Raw genomic sequence first — 26,422 nt, 5'->3', positions numbered from 1 at the left:
GTTGGCTTATAAAGAGATTAAATTCGTTTGTTGTGCATGAAGCAATGCAGGAGCCATCTTCTGTGGTTCAAGGGCAGCATCCCTAATTGCAGTCCATGTGAAGTACCTCCATGTCCACATACTTGGAATCAAAGTTCTTAAAATACTGCATGGCCTATAGGCAGGTTATGGGATTGAAGGAACGTGGATTCTATTTTGAGGACTTATTCCAACAGTGGAGAATTTCTGTACGACTCAACCTTTGCCATCAGCTATAGCCTGTCATCCTTAGTTCCTGGAGTGTTTATTCTTCAATCCATTTTATAAGTAAAGCAGCTGAGTGACACATTAAACGCGCTGTGCTGGAGCTGAAGATAAAGTACAGATGGTTTGTACGATTTCTCATGGCCACTGCTGTTCTCATTTCATAGCAAATGTACCTTGAGTAGGTCCTTTGCACCTGTGGTAACATAATTCCACCTCTCAGTCTCTCCTGCAGGAATCTGTGCTCTACTAAGAATTTTATTCTGCAGATTTATACAGAAAAATTCCTAAATACCAGGGTTGTGTTCTCTGTGCATTGTTAAGAAAGAATTAAATTATTCCACAGTTAATGTGACACATACCAAGCCATGAGCTGTTGTTCCTTTAAGAATTAAATGACAACCACCATGAAGGCACTTCTGAAGAAGGTAGATGCCTCGTTTGAAGAGACTTGGAATCTATGAATGTGAGTCGTGCCAGTGAAACATCAAGATGGTTTGTGCTTGCTAATTATATTTGATCTGTCGTGCATTTTGGCACCGGTGTATGCAACTCTACTAATTTTTACTAATTGTGTTCTTATTTCTGCTTTCTAGCTGGGGAAACTGCAGTTCCTTGATTAGAATCACAAGTCTGTGGATTATTTTTATTTTCAGTGGAAGAGAGTTCTTCAGTCGCAGTAAAGATCCAGTAAAGCTGTGTCATGTCAATCAGTCTTAGCTTCCCTGTTGCTTAAATAATAAGACATACTTCATGTAGCGGGTATGCACAGACAAACCGCCAAACCTAGATGTGCCAGAAGGTGCTATCTGTATGGACCAAGCCTTGAGGTGAGGGAGGGAAAACTTGTACCAGGCTTCGGTTAAAAACATGACAGAAGATGGTAAAGAGCCAGGCATTTGTCCTGGAAGTCCTGTTCTAACAGCCTCTTCCCGGGTGCTATATTCTGTCTTAGGGTCCTTTTCTGGGCCTTTTTTTTTTTTTTTTTTACAGTAGTTTTTAGTTACGGCAGAAATGCTGACATTTCTTCCAGTAGCAATGTTTTCCCTGAAGAAAATAAAAGCTTCACCGACAAAGGTGGAAATCAAAGCTGAAAACACAATAGCATTCAGACTTTTGCCAAGAATTACTTGCTAGCACTAAGGGCCTGACCTCATCCAGGCGGTAATACCTTCCTTCCTGGAGCCTTCCAGAACGTTCCAGGAACTCTGGAACTTGCGTGGAACAACGTGCTGCTGCTGTTCAGCCTTACATCAGTCACAGTGCTGCCGAATGCCAAGAAATTTTACTCGGTGCTGAACTCCTTGTCTGCTATTTGCACCTTTTTGATACAAGGTGTTCATTACTCAAGGGAGCACAAGGGCATGTGCACACGCTGGTTTTGTCCACCAAAACAGCTTTAATGGTTGTCCCACCATCATCTTTTTGTTTTGTACTTTAGATTTATCTTTAGTGCCAATTTTTCCAGCAGTGATTACGGTGCTCTGCATAGAAACAAGTGGAGATTATGCAGGTGGAGAAATGAAAGAAGCTGGATATGAAGTAGTGAAATCCACAAAAAAAAAAAAAAAAAAAAGCAGAACACAAACCTGTTGAATGTGAACAAAGTTAGGTTTTACAGCAGTGCTCATTATAGGGACGTTTTCTCTAACACAGATACAATTGTTGCGCATGTCATTCATATTACAAGAAATACTGAGAAATGTGAGAAAACATTCTCTACCGAGAAATATTTTAGGCACTAGAATTTCATATGGAAGCTTCCTATCATAAAATGTTATTTTAAAATTTTTGTTCTTGCTTTGGATTTTTGCGCTTAAATCTTTGGCAATTCTCACTTGTACAATTTCAGGCTTCATCTCTGCTTATGATGCAGATGGAAACCTACCTGTGTGCAGATGAATGCTGTGACGTTTCTGTGAAGTGGCCACAGTTGCAGGTGGCGTATGGCGAGAGTCTGCAGTATTTGCACTGATGGAACGTGCAGGTGATGTAGTGCCCTCAGATACAGGGGACAGACTGTCAAAACCGTATTTAAAGCAACGTGCCTGCAGAAGACCAGGAAAAAACATGCAACAGTGAAAACCTATTTACAACCATTTCAAATTCGGTTCATAGCATTTCCAATGAATAAAAGCAGTTCTTGCCAACTGCCACCTAAATACTGCTTCATCTATACCATTTCATGCACACAGACCAGGTGTGTGGGAGTTCTGTTCTGCAGCGAGTTGCAGTGCTTGAACAGAAGCCAGGGCAGGAAGCGATTATGGCTGAAGAGCCGATGCTGATTGAAAGTGTGTGATGCTGCGGAGGAAATACAACACAATAGAACCTCAGTTAGTTTGGAAGTAGATTTCAAAAACAGGGCACATTAAGATGTAAACAGTCAATAGGACTGGAGCCCACCTTTCTCCTAACAATCGGGTCATTAGCAGTAGGAGTGTGCAGAATGATTTCCATGATTAAACTGCAAGTGCAAAATGCATGAAAGTGCGTGCTCATCAACGCTGAGCGGAAATGGCCTTGCTTTTTGCCATGTTTCTGCTACTGCTTGTTCTAATTCATCCTGGATACAAGAGTCAGACGTAAGTGCAAAGAGGCCTTTGAAAAGGCAGGCTTGATTCTTTTGTGTAACTGTAATGGGGAAGTATTGCTCACTGGACTTGTGCTTCTGATTTTCAAGACTGCGTCCTTGAAAAGTCATCAGCTTGCATTCAGTTAAAATTGTCAGGATCTGAGTGGAAAGCATCTCTGATGAGAAATGGAACAGAATTCAAATATTTGGTAGTGTTAGCTATTGTTATAATGTAAGTGATGATTGTTACATGGGTGAAGGGGGCAGCTTCCTGTTTTATCTAGAGGTTAATATCTTGCGTAGTTTATAATATCTATTAAGTAATTTTGAGTTTTATTCTCTAACTTCTGATTGCACCATTTTTTAGAAGTCCAGTCAGTGTAGAAAGGAGTAAGAAAGACAAACTTCAACCTGGGAGCTTTTTGTTTGGTTGGTTTTTTTGTGGGTTTTTTTGTTAAGATGCGTATGATGCTCTGCAATCACATTGTGTATGTCAGCAGTTTTCCTTTTCTTTGCTTTTCTGCAAAGTGCATGTGCCGGCAGAATTGCTCATAGCTGAAAGGGAATTGCCAGGCTGCCCTACTGCTAATGCCGTGCTTCAACACAGATGTACCCAGAGCAATGCCCTTTGTCATCTTGGGCCTTTCAGCAGCTGAGCATTATTTATGAAAGCACTGAAGTTTCCCTGCACTCTTCCATGCACCACCTGAGCCATGGTAACTTATTAAAGTGAGAAACTTCTAGGATGACAAAGGTTCTAATACAGCACCAAGAAAGGCTTTATCAGTGAAGATAATCTAGACAGAAGGAAGTTTAGGTAAGTTGCAAAAGCCAGTGATCCATCATTTTCCCCCTGCACTTCTTTTCCGTTTGCTACTGTCTGTGTGCCCATAACATCTACACATCTTGTCTTCCATGTCCAAAATGAAAGCTGATTTTTCTCACAGTGACTTGGGCCCCTCGTATGACAGATGGCAAAATGCAGGTGCAGGTTTTTGTTTCAGGGATAAAGTTGGAATGTAATACAGCCAGTCATTTATACAAGGAAGATTAAATTCAGCCCATGTTCAAAGTCATTTCTTCCTTGCCCCAAAATAGGTGAGTAAAAAAATCCCCCAAGTATGTCCTTTTCTTGATGGAAGAAAGCTCAGCGCCATTGTGGATGCCAAGGAACAAACCAGGTTTTAAATCCCAGCTTCTCTGAGATGTTGGTGTATTTCTGGGAAGCAGCCCTGCAGCTCTCAAAAAATTAGAGGACAGCATAAAACAATGAAGAGTTTATTAACAGTAAATACAAAGACACATTGTTGATTAGATTGCTCTGAAGATTTATGTGGAAAAGGGAGCTGGAACAGGCCTGTGTGATTTAGGATTCCTTGGTAAATAATTTCTAGCTGCTGTGAAAGGACTGTTAGCTTTGTACTGGGTTATTTTTGCCTTGATGCTCCAGAAATCCATAAGCACGATGCTGTTCCATGAAAAGCCATTGAAGAGGAGCATTTGAGCTGGGTAATAACTGCCTATTCATTCTTGCAACAGGGAACGCAGTTTTATGCACAGGATTTTGATAATACAACCGGAGATTAAAAGTGAACTTTCTCTGAGGCTGTGGCAATTGGCACTTCACCAGCAAGAAGGTGACTGGCAGTAGTATTCGTGTAGATGCCGTGAGTGTTCATAGAAGTGAAGCAAGCTTGCTTGTTTGTTTGTTTATAAAGGTGCCTAGAGCTCCATTCTACGCGAAGGCATTGCTGTAGACATCTGGGGATGGGCCTGTGAGGCGGGAGCAGAATTTGTACTCAGTTTCTACAATTAGAACAGAATTGGCAAGAGAAGATAAAAAATACTGTCCTTGTTGTCTGCGATACACAGCTGTCCTCATAAGGCCCAACAAGTGTGTGGTCCAGATTATCCTGAATAAGACATGGACTGTGCTGCTTGTCTTCCTAACAGTCACCATCCTTGTTGTGCTTATAGTAATTAATTAATCATTTATAGTGATTAAATTTATAGTGATATAATAGAAAAAATAATAGTAATAATCATTAATAATTCATCATAGTTAATAGGTAGGAGAATGATCATCTATTACAGTAACCTCAGCTAAAGTAGCGCTTATACTTAGGGAAAGGTGGTACTATCAATGAAAAGCAATTTGCATATTCAAGGTTGACAGTGTCAAGAAATATAATTATCAACTTGATTTGCAGGTGCAAACAGTCAACACCATCTGCTACTGGCAATATGTAACCAGGGGGTGAGAGGAGGCATGAATCAAACTGATGGTGTATTAAAAGTTGAAAAACTGGTTGTCAGCCCCTTGTCCTAGGGGCCTTTTCTAGGTATCCTGATACCTCCCAGCACCTGCACCTTGTGCTTCTGGCTGTCGTGTAGAAGAGGTGTGTTGTGATGGTGATTCCCACAGTCTTCTCAGGCTAGCTGTACTAGGAAAAGGCATGCAAAGACATTATAATTATAAGCAGATTAAGTCTTTCACACTGCTATTTCTTTAAGCGTTCAGTGATGTTAATCTGTTTTAGAAGTTAAAAGAAATCAGTTAGCCAACAGCAATGTTAAGTTACCGGACGCTGGTATGAGGAGAGATTGGGACAGCCATTAAGAGTGTAAGTCAACACCAGCCAAAGGTCGTTTTGCCAATTTCTTGGGGTTTTATGGGTAAATAATGGGTACAAGTGACACTGGTGAGAAATCTGACCCATATGCATGCTGGAAGGCGGTGAGGCACCGAGTCGTCAAGTGTTGGATTACATGATAAAAGCTTTTCTGCTTGCCCCCCACAAAAGAGACAGGGTGCAGGTGGGGTGGGACACTGGAATAATACCCTGCTCCAGCTGCACCCAGGCCCATCACAGGAGCTGCCAGCTCTTCAGAGGCCCATCTGCACCAGCTCAGGGGAGCAGAGAGGCCCAAGGGTGGGCAGGAACCCAAATTAAGGACCCGGAGGAAGGGGCTTGCCAAATCCTGTAGGCTGCTAGAGAGATCCACGCTGTAGTACCTGTACCTAGCTAGGTATCTCTGTCTACAGACGTACCTACATGCATGTATCTTTGTATATGTAGCTATACATGTTTTTGTACTGTCACATCCTCATCAGCCTACTGGATTTGGCAGTAGGAATTGCCTGACACTATGGTCTGGAGCTGGAGGTGTGGTGGATAGGAAAGAAACCAAAGCTCACGTTAGAGAAAATGCTCCACTAATAGGCATAGTTGAAGAGATGTGGTTTGGTAGTGGGAAACATCTCTTGGCATGCTGTTTGTTCAAAGTCTCATACATTTCTGCCTTGCTTAAGAAAGGCATTCTTTGTTTGAACTCCTTGCTCTGGGGTGCAAGGAACACTGGCAGTGGGGAGCAGGAACAAACTGAAATTCCCTTGGTCACATGCGATTTGCCTGCACTGTTTGCATGGGACAGACAAAATGAAAAAAAGAACCCTGGGCATGCACTCGCTGTGTGCAAATAGTGTGTGGTCAAGTACTAAAGACGCTAGGTTACTGGTCCAGATGCTTAGTCGGAAATTATGAAAGATAAACACCTGCACAGAAGATCAGTTCCCTGCTTTATAGAACAGGACACAGCTCTGCTTCAGCATAGTGAGCTTGCGTATGGTCAGGTGTGGTAGCAGCACGCCCTGGTTTCAGCTGGGATGGCGTTAATTAGCTTAGGAGCTAGCACAGTGCTGTGTTTTGGCTCTGATGTGAGACTTTTCAGTCCCTCAGGCCTTCTTAGCAAAAAGGCTGGAGGGGCACGAGGGGTTGGGAGGGGACACAGCCAGGTCTGCTGACCTGAACCAGCCAAAGAGGTATTCCATACCATGGGACGTCGTGCTTGGTATATATATACCTGGGGTTGGCTGGGGCAGGGGGGTTGTTGCTTGGGGACTGGCTGGGCATCGGTCCGTTGTGTTGTGCACCTCGTGTTCCTTTCTTCCTCTGGATCTTCTTCTTTCCCTCGCCCCTTCCATTATAACTGTTACCGTCATTATTGCTCTTTCATTTTTATTCTGTTTCAATTACTAAATTGTTCTTATCTCAACCTTTGAGTTTTACATTCCTTTCCAACTCTCCTCCCCATCCCTCTGGGTGAGGGGGCAGTGAGCGAGGGGCTGCGTGGCACTTGGTTACCAGCCGGGGTTAACCCGCGACACGGCACCGCTTTCAGGTGGTTCCCAACAAGCAGCAGGAACCAGCCACCCCCATTTGAGAGCAGGGTTTTCACTGGCAACCAGAAAACAGACACGTCATCACTGAAGTTCCGTGACTTGCCTAGGCTTTCCCTCGTGGTCCTGCTCGATGTTAACACTGGTTTGCCCAGCAGCCAGTAACCTCCGCTTCTCGCTGACAGCCAGCAGTAAAGCAGCATTTACCAAGGCTTTCCTAGGTATATAGAATGTGTAGCTTGTCTGTTTTGATTAACAAGTGCTTTATCTCTGTAGCCAGGTAAGTGTGGTGAGAGGTACTTCTAGGGTAGAGGCAGGATGAAAACAGGACGGAGTTGGTCAGCATGCTTACGGGACACCGGATTTATGTTCCCTCTGCAAAGCATCAGTGAAACAGCCATCAGTGGCAGCCATCGGCAATGAATTATAAGCAAATGCCCGGACGTTTCAGAAGCCAGGACTCGCTGTGCAGACATACTAGTGCTGCAGTAGCACTACTCAACTGCTACTCTGCTAATAAGTAACAATGAAAAACTAATGTTTTGTAGCCATGACTCAACACATTTTGAAGACAGCAAAACCTGCAAAACTTCTGACACATTTGCTCATGAGGAAAAAGTGACTGGCATAATAAGATTTTCTGAAACAGAATTGTTTATTCCATACAAGTGATTGCAAAGATCTGCAACCTGCTTGTAGCTACTGACCGAAAAGGGTTTCTAATGTATCTTAGCAAAGAAATCAAGAAACACACTTGCTTTCTTCTTTGGAAAGAGATCCGGAAGTTCCAAAACCTGAACTCGACTGTTAATGCACAAGCCAGAGAAAGCCTTGCTGAAGTCAAGGTCAGCAACACGCACTGCTCCTCCTCTGTCCACTCGATTACTCACACATTGCTAGAAAGGTACCAGATTAGTGTGGCACCATTTCACCCTTTGCAAACCCATGCTGGCTCTTCCCTACCAACTTCTTGTCCCTAACATCTTTGGAAACGGCTTCCAGAGTATGTGCTCCATCACCTTCCCAGGCAGCAGGATAAGGCTGTAGTTCCCCAGCTTCTCTGTCTTGCCCTTGAAGATGGGACAGACGTTCCCCATCTTCCAGGCCTCAGGAGCCTCCCTTAAGTGCCATGCCCTCTCCTGCCCCACAGTGACACTGGAGATGGACTTTCAAGCGAAGGAATTGCCTGGACTTCTCTTTACTCCCCTCACCCTCATCATAACTGCTATCAATGCCTGTTATGGCAGATGCCAACACTGAATTTCTGTTCTGCTGCTCCACCAGCCAAGAGCTTTCCCCTCTCACTAACAACTGGCAGCAGAGCGCAGGTTAAGAAACTTGAGCACAGGTCGTGTCTGAGTTCATCACAATGACAACACAAAGTGAATGTCAGGATGTTCTGTCCCTGCTTCCTCTGTGGAGGGACACTAGAAAGTCACTTCTCTGTGACCACTCTGGTGCAGGCTGGAGAAATTCCGTTACACCTTTTGCCTTTGCAGCTACACATTGGCTGGCTCCCCATGGGATCAAAACCTGTGGGATTTCCCGGCATTTCATGGCCACCAGAAGCTCACCTGCTACCTTCCGCCCAAACCACAGGAAGGATTGCTCTAAAATACAGGAAGAGTCTGGGAACTGAGCATTAGCAATACCACAACTCCAGTCCGTGGTCTTAACAATTGTGGAAAAGGACATACACAGGTGCTGGCCTTTCACCTGGCCTCCAGGACAGGCTGAAGGTGCAGCTGTGAACAGAGCTGAAGCGAGCAGAGGAGAGCTCGGGAGAGCTGTACGGTTAGGGAAAGGGGTAGAAAGTCATGTCAAGAAGGGGAACTATAAAACAAAGACATATACTAGATGACAGAGTTTATTAAATTTCAAGTTGAAACAATATCTGGAATTAAATACAGTATATTAACTTCACAAATATGTATTCATATAAAAAGGAACAGTGTCACAGCAACATTCATCGCTTTCCTCACTGCCTGTTAACTCAAGTCCTTGAATTAGTGAGTAAAACCCCCAAATTTTTCCAGTCTTAATTCATCTGGCGACAACCATTCTTCCTTTTCCAGAACTGGGACTTTGCTCTATCATCTTCTGATCGCTACTGAGTTCTGTGGACAGGAAACGACAACGCAGATCTTCAGTAACAACAGCTAACTCCCTGAAATAAGTAAAACTGCTGCTTTTATTGACACAAATGTCCCAGAACACTGGCTAACATCTGGGCTACAGCCACCATACCATCAGCTGCTAGCTGCAACAAAAAGATTGGCTATCCTCTCATACAAGTTTTGGAAAGTACTGAGGAGACTGCAAATTAATATATTAACATTCATTTTTCCCGCGCATGAAGTGTTTCAGGTGCCCCACAGCTGCTGATGTAGTAACTGTGAATGTCTACAGCTGCAGCGATTTTTGATACAAACCTCAACACGAATACTGTGAGAGGCAATGGGCGCAAACCGAAACACGGAGGGTTGAGGCTGAACATCAGGAAATGTTTCTTTACTATTAGGGTGACGGAGCACTAGCACAGGCTGCCCACGAGGCCGTGGAGGCTCCATCCTGGAGATAAAAGCCAGCACGATCTTGGGCAACCAGCTCTAGGTGGTCTTCCTTGAGCAGGGGAGCTAGAACAGGTGACCTCCAGAGGTCCTTTCCAACCTCACCCGCTCTGTGATACAAAACAAACATACCAAAACCGCCACATAACATTCTTGGCACTACTATACACTCACAGTAATTTTAAACCTAAGGCGCATAAAGTGACAGCAATGTAAAGTGCTCTGTTCTCCAGCATGAAACGTAAAGATTTCACTTTATCCACAGAAATATTTACAGCATCTGGACTGAAGCAGCAGGCTCAAATCACATCAAATGACATCCTAAGCATTAAAATAACACTTGAAACATTAAAAACACATAGGGTGAAAGGATCAAGCAGAACAAAAGGAACGTTTTTGTTAAAACACAGGACATCAGTGGAGAAAAGTAATGCATCTACCTTAATAAGAAACATTTTGACAATTCTGTCAAGCTCAGGAATCAAGATGAGTCATTCTGCTAGTCAGAAAAAAATACCTAGGCTTCTTATGGTGAGTGCAAAATAAAACAACTATGCATCAATAAACCAACAGGCAAGTGCAATGTGCTTGACATCCATTTAATAGACTTAGAGTTTATATTCAGATTGCACTAAACGCATTTTCACATCTGAACTGTGGGATGAGAAACTATAGATGCACTATGTAAACAAAATGATTTCCAGAACTTTTTCCCAGCATTCTGTTCAAATCAGGTAATTTTTGGTTAAAACATCACGGTACTCCTGTATCGCCCTGCAAAGGGGATCCTGGTCAACATGGATATTTCTTGAAGATCCATCAGTCGATACCATGGGAGAAGCTCCGGCAGATCCAGTTTCAAGTTCAGCAGTGGCTAGGGAGAAGAGAGACGAGATTCCAGTGTTGCTTTTACACTAGACAGGGCCAAATCAGTCACTATAAAAACATTATGGGTAACTGGAGAGACTACAGTCCAGAAAGAGATTTAAAAACTTCCAAGGGAACATAACAATCAAAGGGCTAGGCACAAAGGAAGAAACAATCTTTTTCCACATTTACTTACCAGTCAACAGCATTTCTAAAGCCAGTGAAAGAAATTCTATAGGCTACACATTGAACATCTTCAGGGAATCCACAAATGACTCCTGCTTACACCGGTGCTAAATTGAGCCCCCTCTTGAACCTCAAGTATCTGTTTTCGTTACATGTTCAAAGCAGCGATTTATTGGAACTCTACTCCTAAAAACCAGCTTCTGCATTCTCTGTGACACACTTAAAAAGAATCCGCCTGTGAAAATGCAAACATCTGTGCAATGCAGTCAGGCCAGGACAAGTCTCCCAGCCTGGCACTTTCTTTGAGGCATGTCTTTGTAACTCACCCTGGCAAAACCCTCTTTCCTCCACAAAAACACATACTCAATGAAAGCAAACCCACCTTTACTATCCTTCTCCAGCCACATTTTTCAGAGAAGGTCCTGAAACCAAACGCACTCTATGACACCTAGCAGATGCACAATTATGTTCAAAATGCACGTGGATGAAATGTGATGGCTTTGTGTCCATTTGGACACATGCAAAGAGCTGTGAAGCTACAGCTAAACACTCTCTGTATTATTAAAAGCATGCAGGAACAGAAGGAAATTCTCTCAAGGGCTACCTGCTTTGAAATAGCACCAGTCACTGCAAAGCAAAGCAGTGACTCCAGAGGAGCAACTACCATGAAATAGGTGGAATTCCTCTTTGGACACCTGGCCTCCTATTATAGAGCATGTTTTATGCTATGTGTTAAAAGCATTCAACTTACGTTTGCCTAAGTGCTCCTAAATGATCTTTTCCTCAAGAAAAGGTATCTTTTATCACTAATTATGTTTTTCTTGCTTATTCAAAAAAGACTGCAACATATAAGCTACAAATACAAGCAGTGAATAAGAAACAGCAAAAATCCAGACCCAACAGCAGAGAACATGTGTGGTCTGATTTAGTGCGGAATGCAACTGATGCACTTGGAAGAAGCAGTGATGGCTGAAGTCTATGAAAATCTCAGGGCTTCTTTTATGTTTGATGTTTGTGCTCAAGGATTCACTCTAGCAAAAGGTGACTTCAGCTTAAGCCACCTGTGTAGAGGAAATGGGTTAGTTTTCTTTGCACTTGGTTTTTTCAGGCAACTGCGTAACATTCTACACAATGTTTCGGTAAGCAGGAATTTTTCATGTTCAAGTCTAAACTGGAAAGCTAGCAGAAAAAACCCCTGTGCTTAGCACAGGAACTTGACAGCTTTCAAGCCATTATGTTCAAGAGTTAGGAACACTCTTTCCTTAAAAACTAACATAATGACACATTACCTTGTTCAAGTTCTTTAGTGATTTTTTCATCTAGTTCCTGCCGTACCTAGAATTATACAGAAAATACAGTTAATATTTTAACAGTTACATTTTTCTAATATTAAACTTCTAAAACATTCTTAAAACCCACACATAATGAGATAAAACCTAAAAATATCATTCCAAACAGAGACATCTTGGTTTGGGGTTTGATTTTTACTAAAGAGAAACTTTTGGTCAGGCAGGCTGCAGCCGCCTCATTGCTCAGCAACGTTTAACTGTAGCACAAAACAATCTGTAACTCACCAGCTGGATTATAACTGGGCAGTTAAAAAAATACACAGGAAGAAAGCAAGAAAGCCTAGCGCAGTTATTACAATGAAGGTATGGCTACAGTTTAGCATCAAACACATGAACAGAATGTCAGCTAGATGCCGAGATATGGACAAATGCCATCCCCGGGGACAAATCAGCCAGCTGAGCCTGGCTCCTGCAACTTCATAAAGAGAAGAGGCGCAACAGCAGCTGCTGCAGGATTGACATATACCGTTTGTATAGAAAAAAGCGTGTGCCGATATTCTTCTTTTCTCCACTTTAAGATGGGAAATTGAAAGAGCTCCTACAGACCACGCCAAAATTTTTCTTTATTGTAATTGCAAATACCATGACACACGTTTATAAAAATACAAAAGTGCACACAATTTTTTCTTGCAAACTTTGTACTAAGAAAAGATAACCACAGCTACAGCTTCTACGCAGCAAGTGCTGTGGGATTTGTTATGTAGCTGGAATCAGGCTGGATCACTAGAAAGGAGCACTTATACCTTTTCTCCCCTAGAAAGTCGGTACTGTTACCAATTAAGTTATTCTCACTTATGATTCTGCCTTCAGAAGCCTTCACAAGAAGGAATCACATCTCTTTAAGAGTCAGTAGTCCAAGCGCTATATGCTGCTGTTTACATTTGATGATACTTGTTATTCCTACATTTTTTCCATCAAATTTGTGACACACAGAAGCGAATTTCAAAATAGCTATCATACAGCTTCCAGGCCTATGATGGCCATGAAAACGCTGCAGGGCTTGGACCTTGTGAGCTATATGGAGAGGCTGAGAGCTGCAACTGTTTCTTTACTGGAGTACAGGAAAGCTCAGGGGGACCTTATCGATGTGTATAAATACCTGGTGGGGAGAGTAAAGATGATGGAGCCACACTCTTCTCAGTGGTGCCAAGCAAAAGAACAAGAGGAACAGGCACAAATCCAAATAGAGGATATTTTAACGTAAGGATTTTTATACTTTTTTAAAAAAAATAATTTTAAGCATGGACAAACACTGGAACAAGTTGCCCAGAAAAGGTTGTGCAGTGTCCATCCTTGGAGACGTAAAAAACCTGGCCGGACAGCACAGTGAGAAACCTGCTACGGCTGGCCCTGCTTCCAGCCGGGGTGAGGTTGGACTAGATGATCTCTAGAGGCTCCTTCCACTCTCACCCATTCTGTGATTCTCTGATTTTAGTACTGAATTCCTGGGGGAAGAAGCATTTATTTTATGAAATGAGCAGACCCACCTAGCAACATGACAACAAGAAGAATGGAAACACTGTACAATGTACTCAACAGGACAGAGAGAGCAAGAGCCTCAGGAAGGAAACTGCTCTGCTTACCCTCACAAGAGAAGCAGTAACAGGCAGTAGCTGCAAGGGTCAAAGAAGCGGGGCTGTAAACCAGCAAAGCGGAGGGAAGGGCTCCTCTCTCCAGGAACACAGGGACAGCTGTGACCAAATTCACCAGCTCCTCCAGGAGAAGCACCACCCTGTGATACTTCATTGAAATACTCTGTGCCAACAGAGCTTCATGAACAATGGAAAAGGACCCCCGCCCCCCCCGATCTCTAATTGTTTTCAAGCAGGTACAAGCAGAAGCAAAATCCTGGGGAGAAAGGACCCCCTAACACCTGAGATGAGACACAGGTAACAGAAAAAAGCAGGTAAACTAATGCCTAGACCAAAATAAGACCCAAACCCAGGACCAATCCCAAGCAAAGAAGTAGTAGTTGAGGTGTTAGAAGAAACCACTTTCCCTGGTTTCTGGAGTCTTCACAATGACTAGAAGGTCCACAGGACCCTCTGCAACATGTATGAATCGATCAAGAGAAGAAAAAGATCTTGTTTTTCTCTTATTCATTCCATCAATGTCTTTGTGATTCTCACCCATGTCTGAGGGAAGAGAAATAGGTGGAAATAAAGCCAATACACTGATTTCTGAAAAGGGAATGGATGAAGAGCCAGGCAAAATACACCTCTGCGGACCTTAACTTGCCTCCACTGTTCTCCTTCCCCCCACACCCCTGGGAAAGGCATCACAGCTGAGTATCCCAAACCTCCTGAGCGGGTAGCTCTCACCTCACCGCACATCTCTTCAGGCAGGCAGTTAACACACCAGGTGTTCATTTGCAGCAGTCACCTTCTCAACAGTTCTTTTTCAGAAAGTGGTGGTGACTTACTACTTATCCACACAGGCTGCTTCAGCACAAAGTGAGCTGGATCCAGTAAGACTCCATGAGATGACGCTCAGAGTCTAGGAACTCAACTTCAGAACAGTACTGGTACTCCAGACACAACTGCTGTGACCACCGAGAACTTTTTGAATATGAGAACTGGCAAGGAGGGTAAACCAGCCTACTCCTATAGTTCAAAGAAGTTCCATGCTAACAGATTAAATCCATAGATTATCATCTTTCAGATGGTTAACTACCACAGAAGCCGTAACACTACAAATACATAAAGCAGGAAAGTACTCTGCAACAGTCATTCTTTCACTTGGACAAACTAAAGTTCAAAAATACGTGCAGTGTTAGGAAAATGTGAATACATCAGTAAGTTGTAATCAAAACCTAACAGCATAAATAGACAACATTTCCAGTATAAAATACCACCCAACATTAAACAATGCTGGCTACAAACCTTGCCATGTATCTGGCTGCAGAGAAGAGAGAGACGGACAGATTTTTGATTAAGGAGCTGAAGAAGAAAGAAAAACGGCCTTAAGTTCACAGGTCTTCAGTGAGAAACAAGAACATGGCCTACATGTAAATGAAGCAAGTAAAAAAGCTAACAATAAAGACTGCTACAAGAGTGCAGAAAACCAAATCAGAAACGGAACAGAAATTGAAGGATTAAGTAGGAAGCAGACATTTCCCTTCCCACATTACGTAGCAAAACTGGTTTCATTTATCCACTGATTCACCCTGGTTGCAGAGTTCACTATCCTTTTCTATCAAGACACCCACGTTCATTTTCACCAGCCTTTGGCACAACTGTTAGGATTTAAGCTTGTCATTTGTTAAACCTAACAACAGGACTCCAGTCCCAAAATCTCCTTGCAGCGCTTGCAGGAGACACTCCTTGCCTTAGTCTATGGACTAAGGCAGCAGGTCTGAAATTACAGTACACAGACCACTAACAGTGCCTCGTACTTGTGTTTCATCATCTTGATTCAATTTAGTTCTGGATGGTGACACGCCAATTCATCAGCAGCTTGGGAATCAGTACATCAGATCATAAAAAGACAAAAAGACCCCATCAAAGATCTCTTTATTCCTGTAAAGGAGAGGCAACATGCACGTACATCCTTCTTACGACACAAGTCCTACTATGAAACGGAACAAGTTTCAGTCAACCTCCTTCCAGAACATAATGAATTGCTCATTGCTACAGTCACTGTCTAATTACATGCACAGAATTTGTCAAGTACTTGTAATTTATTCCACACTACTGGAGTTCTAATAAAAATAAAAACCACCAAAAAAACCCAAAGACATTTGCATGGGATTGGGATTCTACTGGTTAATAAACTTGTGCCAATACGAACTTTTTTGTATTTTTAAAGATCCTTTTGCACTTCCACTTCAGGGTTACTCATTTCTGTAGCATATATATTTGATGAAGGGGAAGGGGCTATACTGTAATGGAACACATTTCTTTATGCTTTTTTTAAGAATAACATGCTCATTTTTTGCTGAACTTGCGACATGACCATCTTCAACATGTAAGGCTCTATGTGTAATCACTGATATTCACGCCTCATGTTTAGGAAAACGGTGCAATCTTTCAAGCCTTTAAACACCAAATTCCTTAGTTAAGTCTAAAGAAGAAACCGTGTCCATTTGCTAGTGGAGCACTTCTTCCTCCTGTCAGCATCGTTTACCAGTGTTTTTTCCAACAGCTGCAGTGGATGTGGGAATAAACACCATCACTTTGAATAACAGCAGTGTGGACTATTTTCACCTCTTTGCCCCTGAAGCTCTCTCAAAGCTTCTGCACAAACAAAATTTACATCAACATCTTCCTCTTAAGAATGGCTTGCATGTTCTCTGCTTCCAATAACCTTTCTCACCTTGAGGAAGCTACTACAAGGAACGCCAAATCTGAAGAGAGCTTTGACTAAAAAAAAGAAGTGCAAAAGGACTACCTGAGGCACACTGCAATTTAAGCTTCGTAACTCCCTGTCATTACGAGCTTTAGTGGCAGAAGCATTTGCCATCTCCAGCCAAGGCAGCACTGCGCATCCTGAATTTAAAGGCAAGGCAAATTCTGTAGAAGGGAACCAGGTTAGTGGGAAAACAAACCTGAGGCATAATTGAAGTAAACAGTGAATTGAAGAAAAGGCTTAGAGTCAGCGAAATTCTTCTGTCTTGAAACAGTCTGGTGAACAGACAGAATACTAAGCAGCACAAGCAGCAAAGCATTTCAAAATAGACTAAAACTAGAATCTCTGAACTCCTCCCTCATGCTCCAGCTTGCCTCCTGAATGGCACGGGACTCCTGTGGAAATGACAGCACAGACTGTGCATCTGGTAATTTTGAATTTGGAAACTGATTTTGATTTGCCACCCATTATTGTATGCAGAGGGATATGTGCAGTTTTTCCCTTTTGTTACTTCTTAAGTGTCTTACGTTCCAATTCAATCCCCTTCTTTCAGATGCACGTTACACACATGACATACTGCACCCAACTGAGAAAAATTAAGCCAGCAGTTCTAAGTGAAATACTCACTTAGATGCACGTCCTCTAGCAACTACTGCACCTCTGAGAACTCAAGTTTCTTTTTTCTGAAGGACTCAAGAGAAGATCAGGTTTTAAGACTTCCCTGAATACATCGAACATCAGGTGACTTGAGGCTACAAACAGTGCCATTACAATTAGTCTCAGTTGTTCCCTAACTGGTGATCACAGGAAGAAATATCACAAAAAGATGTGCAGCTGCATTTAGTCACAGGGAGGTTATTCTTTTTTTCCCGTTTCTTCTTCAAAAAAAGAAACCACAACTGTTAAACCCTTTTCTTTTAAACTAGGACAGCTTTTTTCCTAGAAGTGGGATGGTTTCCTTCTTTGCCTTTTTCTTCTTGTAACATCTCGCTCCCATCTCTCTGACGTTTTTCCCTGCCCTCACTTGCTCCCTGCTGCCTGCCCCTCTTGTTCCCTTGTCCTGGCTTTCTCCTTATTTCAGTTTTGCAGTGGATCCCTGAATCTTGCCTCCTTTCTACTGCTTGCATGCTGCATAATCCCTGCAGATGGTACTGTACTAATTGCCTCCCACGTTCTTTGTGTAGTGTTATGGCCACCCCTCTGACACAAAAACACATTCACAATGATACAGAGAAGTTATCTCTTAACTGCCACTGCTACGCATTACCTACACACTGCTTTGCCTATTTTTGTTTTCTTGTTTGGGTTTTTATTCTTTTTCTTAAACCAGGTGCAGTATGCAGACATCTTAGTGAAATGGATTCTTTCCGCTGTAGGTGGGACCACTGAACCGAGGTAAGACTTAAAAGTGAACAAATACTCCTCACATTTGTTCAGTGACAGAATATGCGAGGGACAGAACACTGACTGAATAGGCTTGTCCATGCCTCAGTCCTACGCTAGGTGGGAAACTGATTACAACTACTGACATCTGGTTTCCAAGTCTCATGACATCATGTTTACCATTCTGAGAGGGATGTGCGATCATGCTGACTGCTAATTACAGGGCATACTTTGACCAGAGGTATTGCAGAGGTTGCAGCTTTTGTACAAAATCAGAAAGGTCCACATAGCAGGACCTACAAAAACAAATGCCTCCTATGCATAGCATACATCCCACACTCAAGTGAGAAGTTACGTGATCCTGTTCATATCATCCTATTTTTGAAGCATCCCTTTGTTGGTATTGTACTAAAACAAGTTCTGGTGAAGAAACTGCTAAAACGAAGATCAGTGAAGAAGGAAAAGGTGTCTCAAACATAGATGTCCGATGGGATTTTGCACTCATCATGAAGTTAGCTGTTTTAATAACAGGTCATCCATAGAATGGGCTGGGTTGGAAGGGACCTTAAAGATCATCCAGTTCCAACCCCCTGCCATGGGTTGCTAGACAGGGTTGCTCAAAGCCCCATCCAGCCTGGCCTTGAGCACTGCCAGGGGTGGGACAGCCACATTAAATTTTACTGAAGAGCTATCTGGGAGCTTCCTATGCCACAGTATTCTTTCTCTTCATCATTTAGATCTCAGTGTTTTTTGGTCTTTGAGCACTTTTGGAAACTTGTACAACCCTGATGACCAAAAGTCTTCAGTTCTACCACCTAGTTGTGTACTGTTTTGATGATGAGCAATTTGTTCTGGCATATGAGAGCATATGGTTTGGAACTATAAATGGATTCTAAGTTTAGACTGAAAAGCACAACCTTGCTTACAGATACGCTTCAACACTAGTTGAGAACAGTATTTAAAGACGCTTACCTTAGCCACGTAGGCTTCAACTCTGTTTCTTGATGCTAACGTATTCACGGCTGGGCTTAGGAAGCTTCCTCCTAGACTTAGACTTCTGTTCAGTGCCAGATTGTTGCCAATATGTCCCAGTTCAGTTGAATACAGAACTGGACTTGCAGCCAGACCTCCAGTGACAACGCTACTTGCAATTAAAGGTTTGCTTCTATGGCGCGCCTGAAGGAGCTTAGCGTTGGCTTCTGCTAGTCTCTCATTAGCTCTGAAATGTTCAGAAGCACACAAAGAATTATCCTTGGTAGTAACACTTCTGCAAAGTTACCCTCCAGGTCTTTGACTATTATTTGACTTCTGAAAGTGGAAAGGATTAAGAGGGTCTAAAAAAATCCCCGTGATTTGATCTGAGGTTTTTTGGAGAGCCTATTTCTAAGTAGTCACACCACCTGCAAGAAGCAGCAAGAGTTAACCAATACTTTGGACTTCTCAGCATTCAGGCCTCAAAGCAGTCTGTGCACACCGTGTGTTTACATAGCTTTTCCTGAAAGGTACATCGCCTGCGTAAGAACTCTGGGCTACCCTTCCTTTCCTAAAGAAAGCTTAAACCTAAGGCGTGCTGCTAAAATGGAAGCCAAAAGATTTTTGTTGATGTCGCTTCACAGCATCAAACGCTGTTCTCTGAAGGGCCTATCCTTATTCAAGCAGTAGAGGACATGAAATTTATCTTTTCTGCCACACTTAGAATAAGAAGAGGAGATTAGAGACTGGCAAAAAGGCTGCCTGTTAAAACAAAATCAACTTCAAAAATATCCTATTAACGCCCATGATTGGTGGTGTTACTGCTGGAACACTGAAGAGAAATGAAGATAGTTCCAATGAAGAGGGGGGAGCCTTAAGGTACTTTCACCACAAATATGCTATCTTGTGCATAATGCTGACCAGATGTAGAAAGGGTATTTAATGAAGAAAACTGCTTGAGGAAAAAAGTAGTATCTTATTACCACCCCAAAAAAGCATGGACTTACCTTTCCAGTTTATTTGCTAGGCATCTTCTGTTTTTTACTTCCTCCAGATACAGGTCTTTGTACTTTTCCACTTCTGCCTGTGTGGATTCTTTTTGAAAAATACTGTCTTGTTGGGTATTTTTTATCCTGTCCAGTTCACGTTCGAGGTCTCGAATTCTGTGTTTTAGCTGGTTTCTCAGTGAAGCATGATGACTGGCTCTGATTTGTTCTAATCTGTCCTGGGAAGCTGCCTGCGTCTGAAGTAGATACGTACTTTCAACCACCGCAAAGAAAAAGAGAACTCTCCTCGCCAGTCAATTGCATGTACCCAGTTTCAAGGGCCCAGCTTTACTCAGCGAGGCAACTGGGCCTCCTCACTGCCATCAGCGACCAGGGCAGAACCCTGGAACTACCACATTAAATAATTCTTTTCATTCGGAAAGAACCCCCACCTTAGCACTATTATTCATCCAAGCTACTGATGAAAGAACGCTACCTCTGTAGGACAGGGCATAGCATTCCTCAAAGAAATTATGAGTCTGCCTCACCCTCACACCCCACCCTGCAACTGTGGTGACTTCTTTTCTGAGCATTGTCCCCTGTACAATGACTAAGGAAGATGTGTATGTCTGGCTGCGACAACTCTAAGTTGCAATACCCATTCAAGGATAAACAATGAGTACAAGACCCGTGGACAGTGATACCCCTCCAAGAACTGCAAAATGAAAATCTACCTTGGGCAAGCTTTTGATTCAGGGCCTGCAGGCACATTGCACACACATGAAAGCATCTTGCCCAACCATATCCCCTTCTCCCACTGCCCTTCAGGAAAAACAGAAGTATAACGTAACACATGGAATCAGGCACCAAAAAAAAACCAAACCCCTAAAAATGACAACCAAAACAAAAGTATATAACAGACACACATAAGAAATTAACTTACCTGCAAAAACAGATTGACTTCTTGCAGTTTTTGTCTTATTTCTTGTTCAGCTCGTTCTTCCACCTCTTTTTTGTATTGTTCTAAATAGCTGCGATCCACCATGTTAGTATCCACATGGTGTTTGAGATTAGCCACCTCTTCTTTCAGCTGGCTTTTGCTCTTTTCCAGTTTTTCATGGTTCCCACGCATGGTGGACAGCTCCTCTTGCAAATCGTGATTTTGTGCTTCTAGCTGCATGCATTTTTTAGACTCTATCTCCAGCTGCTGGGAAAGTTCATCAACCTGTAGACAGAAGAGGGGAACAAAAAGGGAACTCAGAGGGATCTAAAATTAGTCAATTCTGTGAAAACTGGTAAAGGAGTTGGCCATCAAGACTGCATTTATCATCTGCTGATTCAGTATTAGAACAAAAGTGAAACCAGGCTCTTCTTTTAAAACAAGAACAGCTTTCACAGAATTTCTGATAGTATTCCTCACGTTCCCATCCTTTATCAGTTCTGCAGTGGGTCACAGACCAAGAGGTACCAAACTAGCGGCATTACACCCATAGGGCTAGGTTGAAAAGGACTAGGGCTATTCATCTGTGAGATGTTCATATGATCATGGAAAATTAAACACACCCATACCCGGTTACATCACAGCCACATTCTGGTTTCATCAAGAAAAAAAACATGTATCGTGCTTCAGAGGAATTTTTACATGCTGTCACGCAGTCAAAGCTTCATTACAGAACTGACAAGACAAGAAATGGGTACCCTTTTCTTCCATTACGCTAACAGATCTGGAAATAGTGGTTCAGACCACAGCTTTTACAGCGGTGGCGGTAGAAGGCAGTCTCTTTAGGCCAAAGCTGCAGTTTGTTTTCAAAAGATTTCCAGGAAATATCAGACTTCCCATAGTTCCCATTGGTCAACTACAGCTCTATCCCCTTCTTTCTGCCTCCAGAAACATACATTGTTTATACCTATTAACCATAAAACATGATATCCCATCTTTTATTTTTAAAAAAGTGGAGGAAACCAGCATAGTAAACACTTGAAAGAGTCTCTAACATAAGTAGAAACTTTACACCTATTTAAAATGGCCCAAACGTAATTCCATGCCCTGTCATTCAAAATAACTCTTCCAACAGGAACACAAATATGCTGCTAACCTGTGAACTAAAAATGAGCCACTGTAAAGGCAGTTGACTCATTCTACAATAATATGTTCTAAAAAGGAAAACAACTTTGAAATACAGCTGCTCTAGCAACAAATCTCAGTAATGAGCAGAGAAGCAGATAAAAGGTTACATGCTACCAAACAGCCAGAGCAACCTCATAACCACTTCTGGGTCTTCATGACCAGGGAAAGATGGACTGAGGCAGCTACTAGTAAGCAATAAGTTATTGCATTTTTAATGCATCACCTCACATGGCATTGTGCCTTAGGAAGCAAAGAACCGTTCAGAAAAGCAAAACCCCAACTGCCTCCTGCTCAACTGGTGCCTAAGACAGGCTTCTGGGGGTGATCTTGGGCAAAGCCAACTTCATGCAGTCGTTCCGAGTTATGGTGGCGTTACTCCTCTCTCTTCCGAGAGGGAACTCATCCGTCAGAGCCGGACGATGCTTCCACGGCCTCAAGCTGCAGCCAGGCCTGTGCTGGGCCTTCACTGCTCTCAGCCCTGACCCTCACCCATGGACGTGACGTCCCAGTAGGACCGCAGACCTGCCCATCCCTATGGACTGGCCTGGTGACCTGCACTCTTGGCAGACTCTGCTTACTGTCCCCAGAACTGTCCCCAGAACTCTTCTGCTCTTCTTGGTGAGGGCCTGTGGGACTGATCCCCGGCCTGTGTGGTCACAGACCCAGCCAGCCTTGCCGTGACTCTCGGTTTGCCCTTCCTCTGCAGGACAGCCTACCCTTGATGTGCCCTCACAGATACTGCTGTGTATGGAACACTTTCATCTTTACCCCTAATAACTACATCAGTATTACAGTCATCTGCTACTGTGACAGTAGAAGGAACATCAGAAAACACTCAATTCCAAAATACAGCCAAGGAAAAAAAATAATCAAAATCAACAATATGAAAAGAAGTATAAAGAAAGAACAAAGGTTCTGAAAGAAAAAACACCACCACCAAAATAACCCAAAGAAAGCAAAGCTCACCTTTGTTCTTAATCTGCCAACTTCATTGACCATTTCAGAAGACGTGTTCTTCATCTCTCCCTGCAAATTAAGCTGGGACAGTCCCCCTCTCTCCTCATAGACCCTTAGTTTCTTTGTAGCTTTGCTCAACAGCCTCTTCAACCTGTACAGCAAATTAGTCACGAAAACAATGAAGCAAAGGAAAAAAACTGGACTTTTTCACATACTCTCATGTAATCAGCACAGACAGAGCTTATTCATCTTTAATGTGCTTGACACACCAGGAATTACTGAGAATAACCAGTATTCCTGTGCCACATACACTCGGAGAGTCCAAATTTCACCTGAAAAGAGGAATGAAAGACTCCCTTTTCTCCAGGAGAACTGCAGGGCAACCTGCATCTGCAGTTGTTTTGGCAGCTATTGAAAACTAGGGGCTGATGTACAGAAGCACCTTGCAAGAACTAACACGATGCTGCTCACAGCTAGGTACGCCTGTTTCTACATTATAGTTCAATAAAGCATGACTTCTACTTAGGGATACCTCTTCACCATACTAAAAAGCCGTACCTCTTACAGTCTTTCTGCAGATCGAGGTTTCTTTTCATTTCTTCGTTCAGACGTAGTTCAACTGGGCGTTTCAACTCTACCAGCTTCTTCACTTTCTTTCTTTCACTCTCACACTTTCAAAAGAGAAAAGAAATATGTATCATACACTCAGAGCATAGGAAAAATATCTACATACAGTCTGTGCATGTAGCGTTCTCCACAGAGAAGCTGCCGGACGTCTCTATCTGTTAGCCAAGCTCCAGAGAATGGCATGGGACAGAATTCCTGAGAATATTCAATCACTTCAGGTTTCACATCAAACAAACCAATATCTAACTACAGAAGCAGATGCCCTCACTGAAGCTAAGGCCATCCTCTTCCGGACAAAAAAGGCGGAAAAGATGCTGGAGAACACTTCCGGCACTGCCTCTGCTCATAGCAGGGATTATGTAGGTATGCACTTCTTGGGAGAACATCGATCCATCTAAAGCTTTCATGGGATCTTCCACCAACCAGTAGGCAGGGGCTTGTGGAAGAATCTGATCTTTTGGTGTTCTTCAACATTTTATTCCCCTCTGCCATTACCTCCATCTCTTCTGTGTGGGTATTTATTTATTCACGTGCTGTTCCTCCTCTTGGTGTTTTCTCAGCCACACCAGAGGAGAGCTGCCAGCTCTTTTGACTTTGTACTTCCATTTTTCCTCTACAGAAAGGCAGAAAAGGGGAAGGCTGCCCCTTGGAAACTGGCAGCCACTGCTTGTTTCCCAAGAACTAGTTTATTTACCCAGAATTCCTTCAGTACGTTTTTCTGCAAGGCTTTTAAGCTCCCGCTATGCTGAAAATATACAGCAGCTCCTCCGTACCTGCACTGGAAACAGCAGGCTTTTTAAACGTACCCAGAAACCAAGGGGTCAGAAGATGACCACATGAAATCCAAGGAGGAACTGGGAACTGTGGCCTTGCTCGATGTGCTCAACTGATAGCCAACCACACCGGGAACTCTTCCCAACAGAACCACTCCAGAACTTACACAAAGATACCTATCTAGCTTTTATTTGCTTCCTCCATGACCCCTAAACAATAAGGTCCTTGAAGCCTGAATGGCAGGGATGACAGAAGACAGTGAGTATGTAAGAACTTGACCAAAAGGTGCATGTGGTTCTCCTGGGTATTGGCTCGATGCCTGGAGAATTTTCTGGGCTCACCTGTCCCAACAGTTCAGCCTTTTCCTTGTCAAGCTGAGCAACGCGCTCTTCAAGGTGGAATCTTGACTTCAAGTGCTCCTCCCACATGCTGTGCAAGTCCTTCGATGTCAGAGCCAGCATGTTCTGCTTCTGTGTCTGTGAAAGCAACAGTGCCAAAAGAAAAAGTAAGGTGGCCAGGAAAGACCAGAGTGCAGGAGAATGCAGTAACTTACACAGAAACAGGCCTAAGCTCTCCTCTCCCCATCCAAGACCTACAGTTAAGGTTGATGAGGAGTGTAAAACATGTTATGTAGGAAACATAACCAAGAACAGCAGCTGGAGCTGGTGGGAAGAAGGAATACTCTAGAAGTGACAAGATGAGGTTACAACTTTAGAGGATAAGATGACATGCGCGCACACACACACACACAAAATCACCCTATAGCTTTCCTGAAAAGGTCCTCTGGATTTCATAATGATACATACTTTATAATGTAATAATTCCTCTAGTGCTCACCACAGAAAATACCCTGCCCTCACAGCCTCTGTAACAGCTGTACATCTCCTGAAAGCAAGAAAACATTTTCAAATCAACAATGCTATTAATGCTTCTACCCAAAGGGACAAAGATTTATCCAACAGATGCATTTGAGTGAAACAGAACTTGCTGATTCAGTTCAAATATAAAGAATGCAAGCTGACTACATGCTTTTAGTGGCACTCTAAGGAAAGAAAAAAAAAAAAAAAAAAGATGTCTACTAATCTACAGAAAGTCATGAAGACCTTAGCACAAAGGCTTAGATTAAAAAAATCCTTAGGGTGTACAACTTTCTCAAGTGTCCTTACAGAGTAGGTGAAACGCTGGGTCTTACAACAGAAGCAAACACTGTCTCAAAGGTAAGCTCTGACAAAGCTGCAAAGATAATACGGATCTCCCAATGCCGGTCTTCTCTCTCAACGTTCAGCCATAGGTCTCCCCCCGCCCACAACATCCATCCTATCCATTATCTGCCATTTGGTTTAACTCCAGTGAGCAGCTCAGCACCACACAGCCATTTGCTCGCTCCCCCTGGTAGGATGGGGGAGAGAATTCATCAGATGAATTATGCTGACAAACACAACTGTCTTGCACACCACGACACAGGTACAAAAGACAGCAGGAAGGGAATGAGGAAATTTACAGTCTTTTCCCTCGAGGGTGCCTTGCCCTAAAACCAGAAGGGTACTGTGAGGTGCACTGTGCCTACACAGCCCACCTGATCTTTTCAATTACCTGCACAATTTCAAAAACTGAAACACTCATAGAAGCCACTCACGTACCTCTTGATGGTGGTGGCCCTCTGCAGCTGCCTGCGTTGTCCGTAAGCTAGTTATCAAGTCTTCCAGGTGGTTATGGACCTACAGAAGCAAGAAGAGAAGCAAGAAGACACACTATGACTTTCCAGACTGAAGTTTACACCTCATGACCAAAAAAACCCCAATATTACATACACCTCTTCATTCTTAGAGTCTTTACACCCAGCACCAATCAGAATGGCTTTAGTTTGATACCACTGTAAAACTGTCAGCAATCATCACCTCTGCTCTTTGCTTCGGGGAGAGAGAACGCCATGTGGTACGCAAAGGATCGTCAATGAAAACAGGCAGGAGTAGCTTTCTCCACCCACAGTACATTTGAAAACCGTACCCCAATAACCACAGGGGAAGGACCAGCGCCGTGACTGCCTTTCCTCTTCTCTTGTCAGTATCAGTGTATCACAAAATTCAACTTTCACATGTAGTCGTTTTCAAAATCTCTTCAGCACTAATTAACAACTACAGTTGTAACAGGAACCCTAGGTCACCGGTTACAATACAAAATGAATTTGCTTCATACAGGCCACAGGTGAAAGCACCTTCTCTGAGCTAAAATTAACCGCTGTGTAGAGAGAGTGGGAAATTCCAAGGCTTGCACTGAC

The 26,422-nt window shown here is 43.0% G+C and overlaps 1 protein-coding gene across 6 annotated transcripts in view; it reads right to left on the bottom strand.

The window, feature by feature from the left end:
• Positions 1-8,847: 8,847 nt before the first annotated feature.
• Positions 8,848-26,422, bottom strand: part of LOC130149632 (ankyrin repeat domain-containing protein 26-like) — a 59,304-nt gene continuing 41,729 nt past the window's right edge. For 4 of the 6 annotated variants that reach the window (XM_056339473.1, XM_056339474.1, XM_056339475.1 and 1 more), the window contains 10 exons: positions 25,785-25,862; positions 24,486-24,620; positions 23,302-23,414; positions 22,753-22,894; positions 20,602-20,883; positions 19,680-19,915; positions 18,673-18,919; positions 14,853-14,909; positions 11,911-11,956; positions 8,848-10,442 (listed from right to left, as the gene is read on the bottom strand). In XM_056339473.1, the coding sequence (XP_056195448.1) occupies positions 10,294-10,442; positions 11,911-11,956; positions 14,853-14,909; positions 18,673-18,919; positions 19,680-19,915; positions 20,602-20,883; positions 22,753-22,894; positions 23,302-23,414; positions 24,486-24,620; positions 25,785-25,862 (1,485 nt within the window). In that variant the 3' untranslated portion in view covers positions 8,848-10,293. Of the gene's footprint in view, positions 10,443-11,910; positions 11,957-14,852; positions 14,910-18,672; positions 18,920-19,679; positions 19,916-20,601; positions 20,884-22,752; positions 22,895-23,301; positions 23,415-24,485; positions 24,621-25,784; positions 25,863-26,422 lie in introns of those variants that run through there. The other 2 variants (XM_056339477.1, XM_056339478.1) reach the window with 2 other exon arrangements.

This window comes from Falco biarmicus, chromosome 5 (assembly GCF_023638135.1).
Source record: "Falco biarmicus isolate bFalBia1 chromosome 5, bFalBia1.pri, whole genome shotgun sequence".
Classification (NCBI taxonomy): Eukaryota; Metazoa; Chordata; class Aves; order Falconiformes; family Falconidae; genus Falco; species Falco biarmicus.
This window is presented reverse-complemented; position numbering and strand designations above follow the sequence as displayed.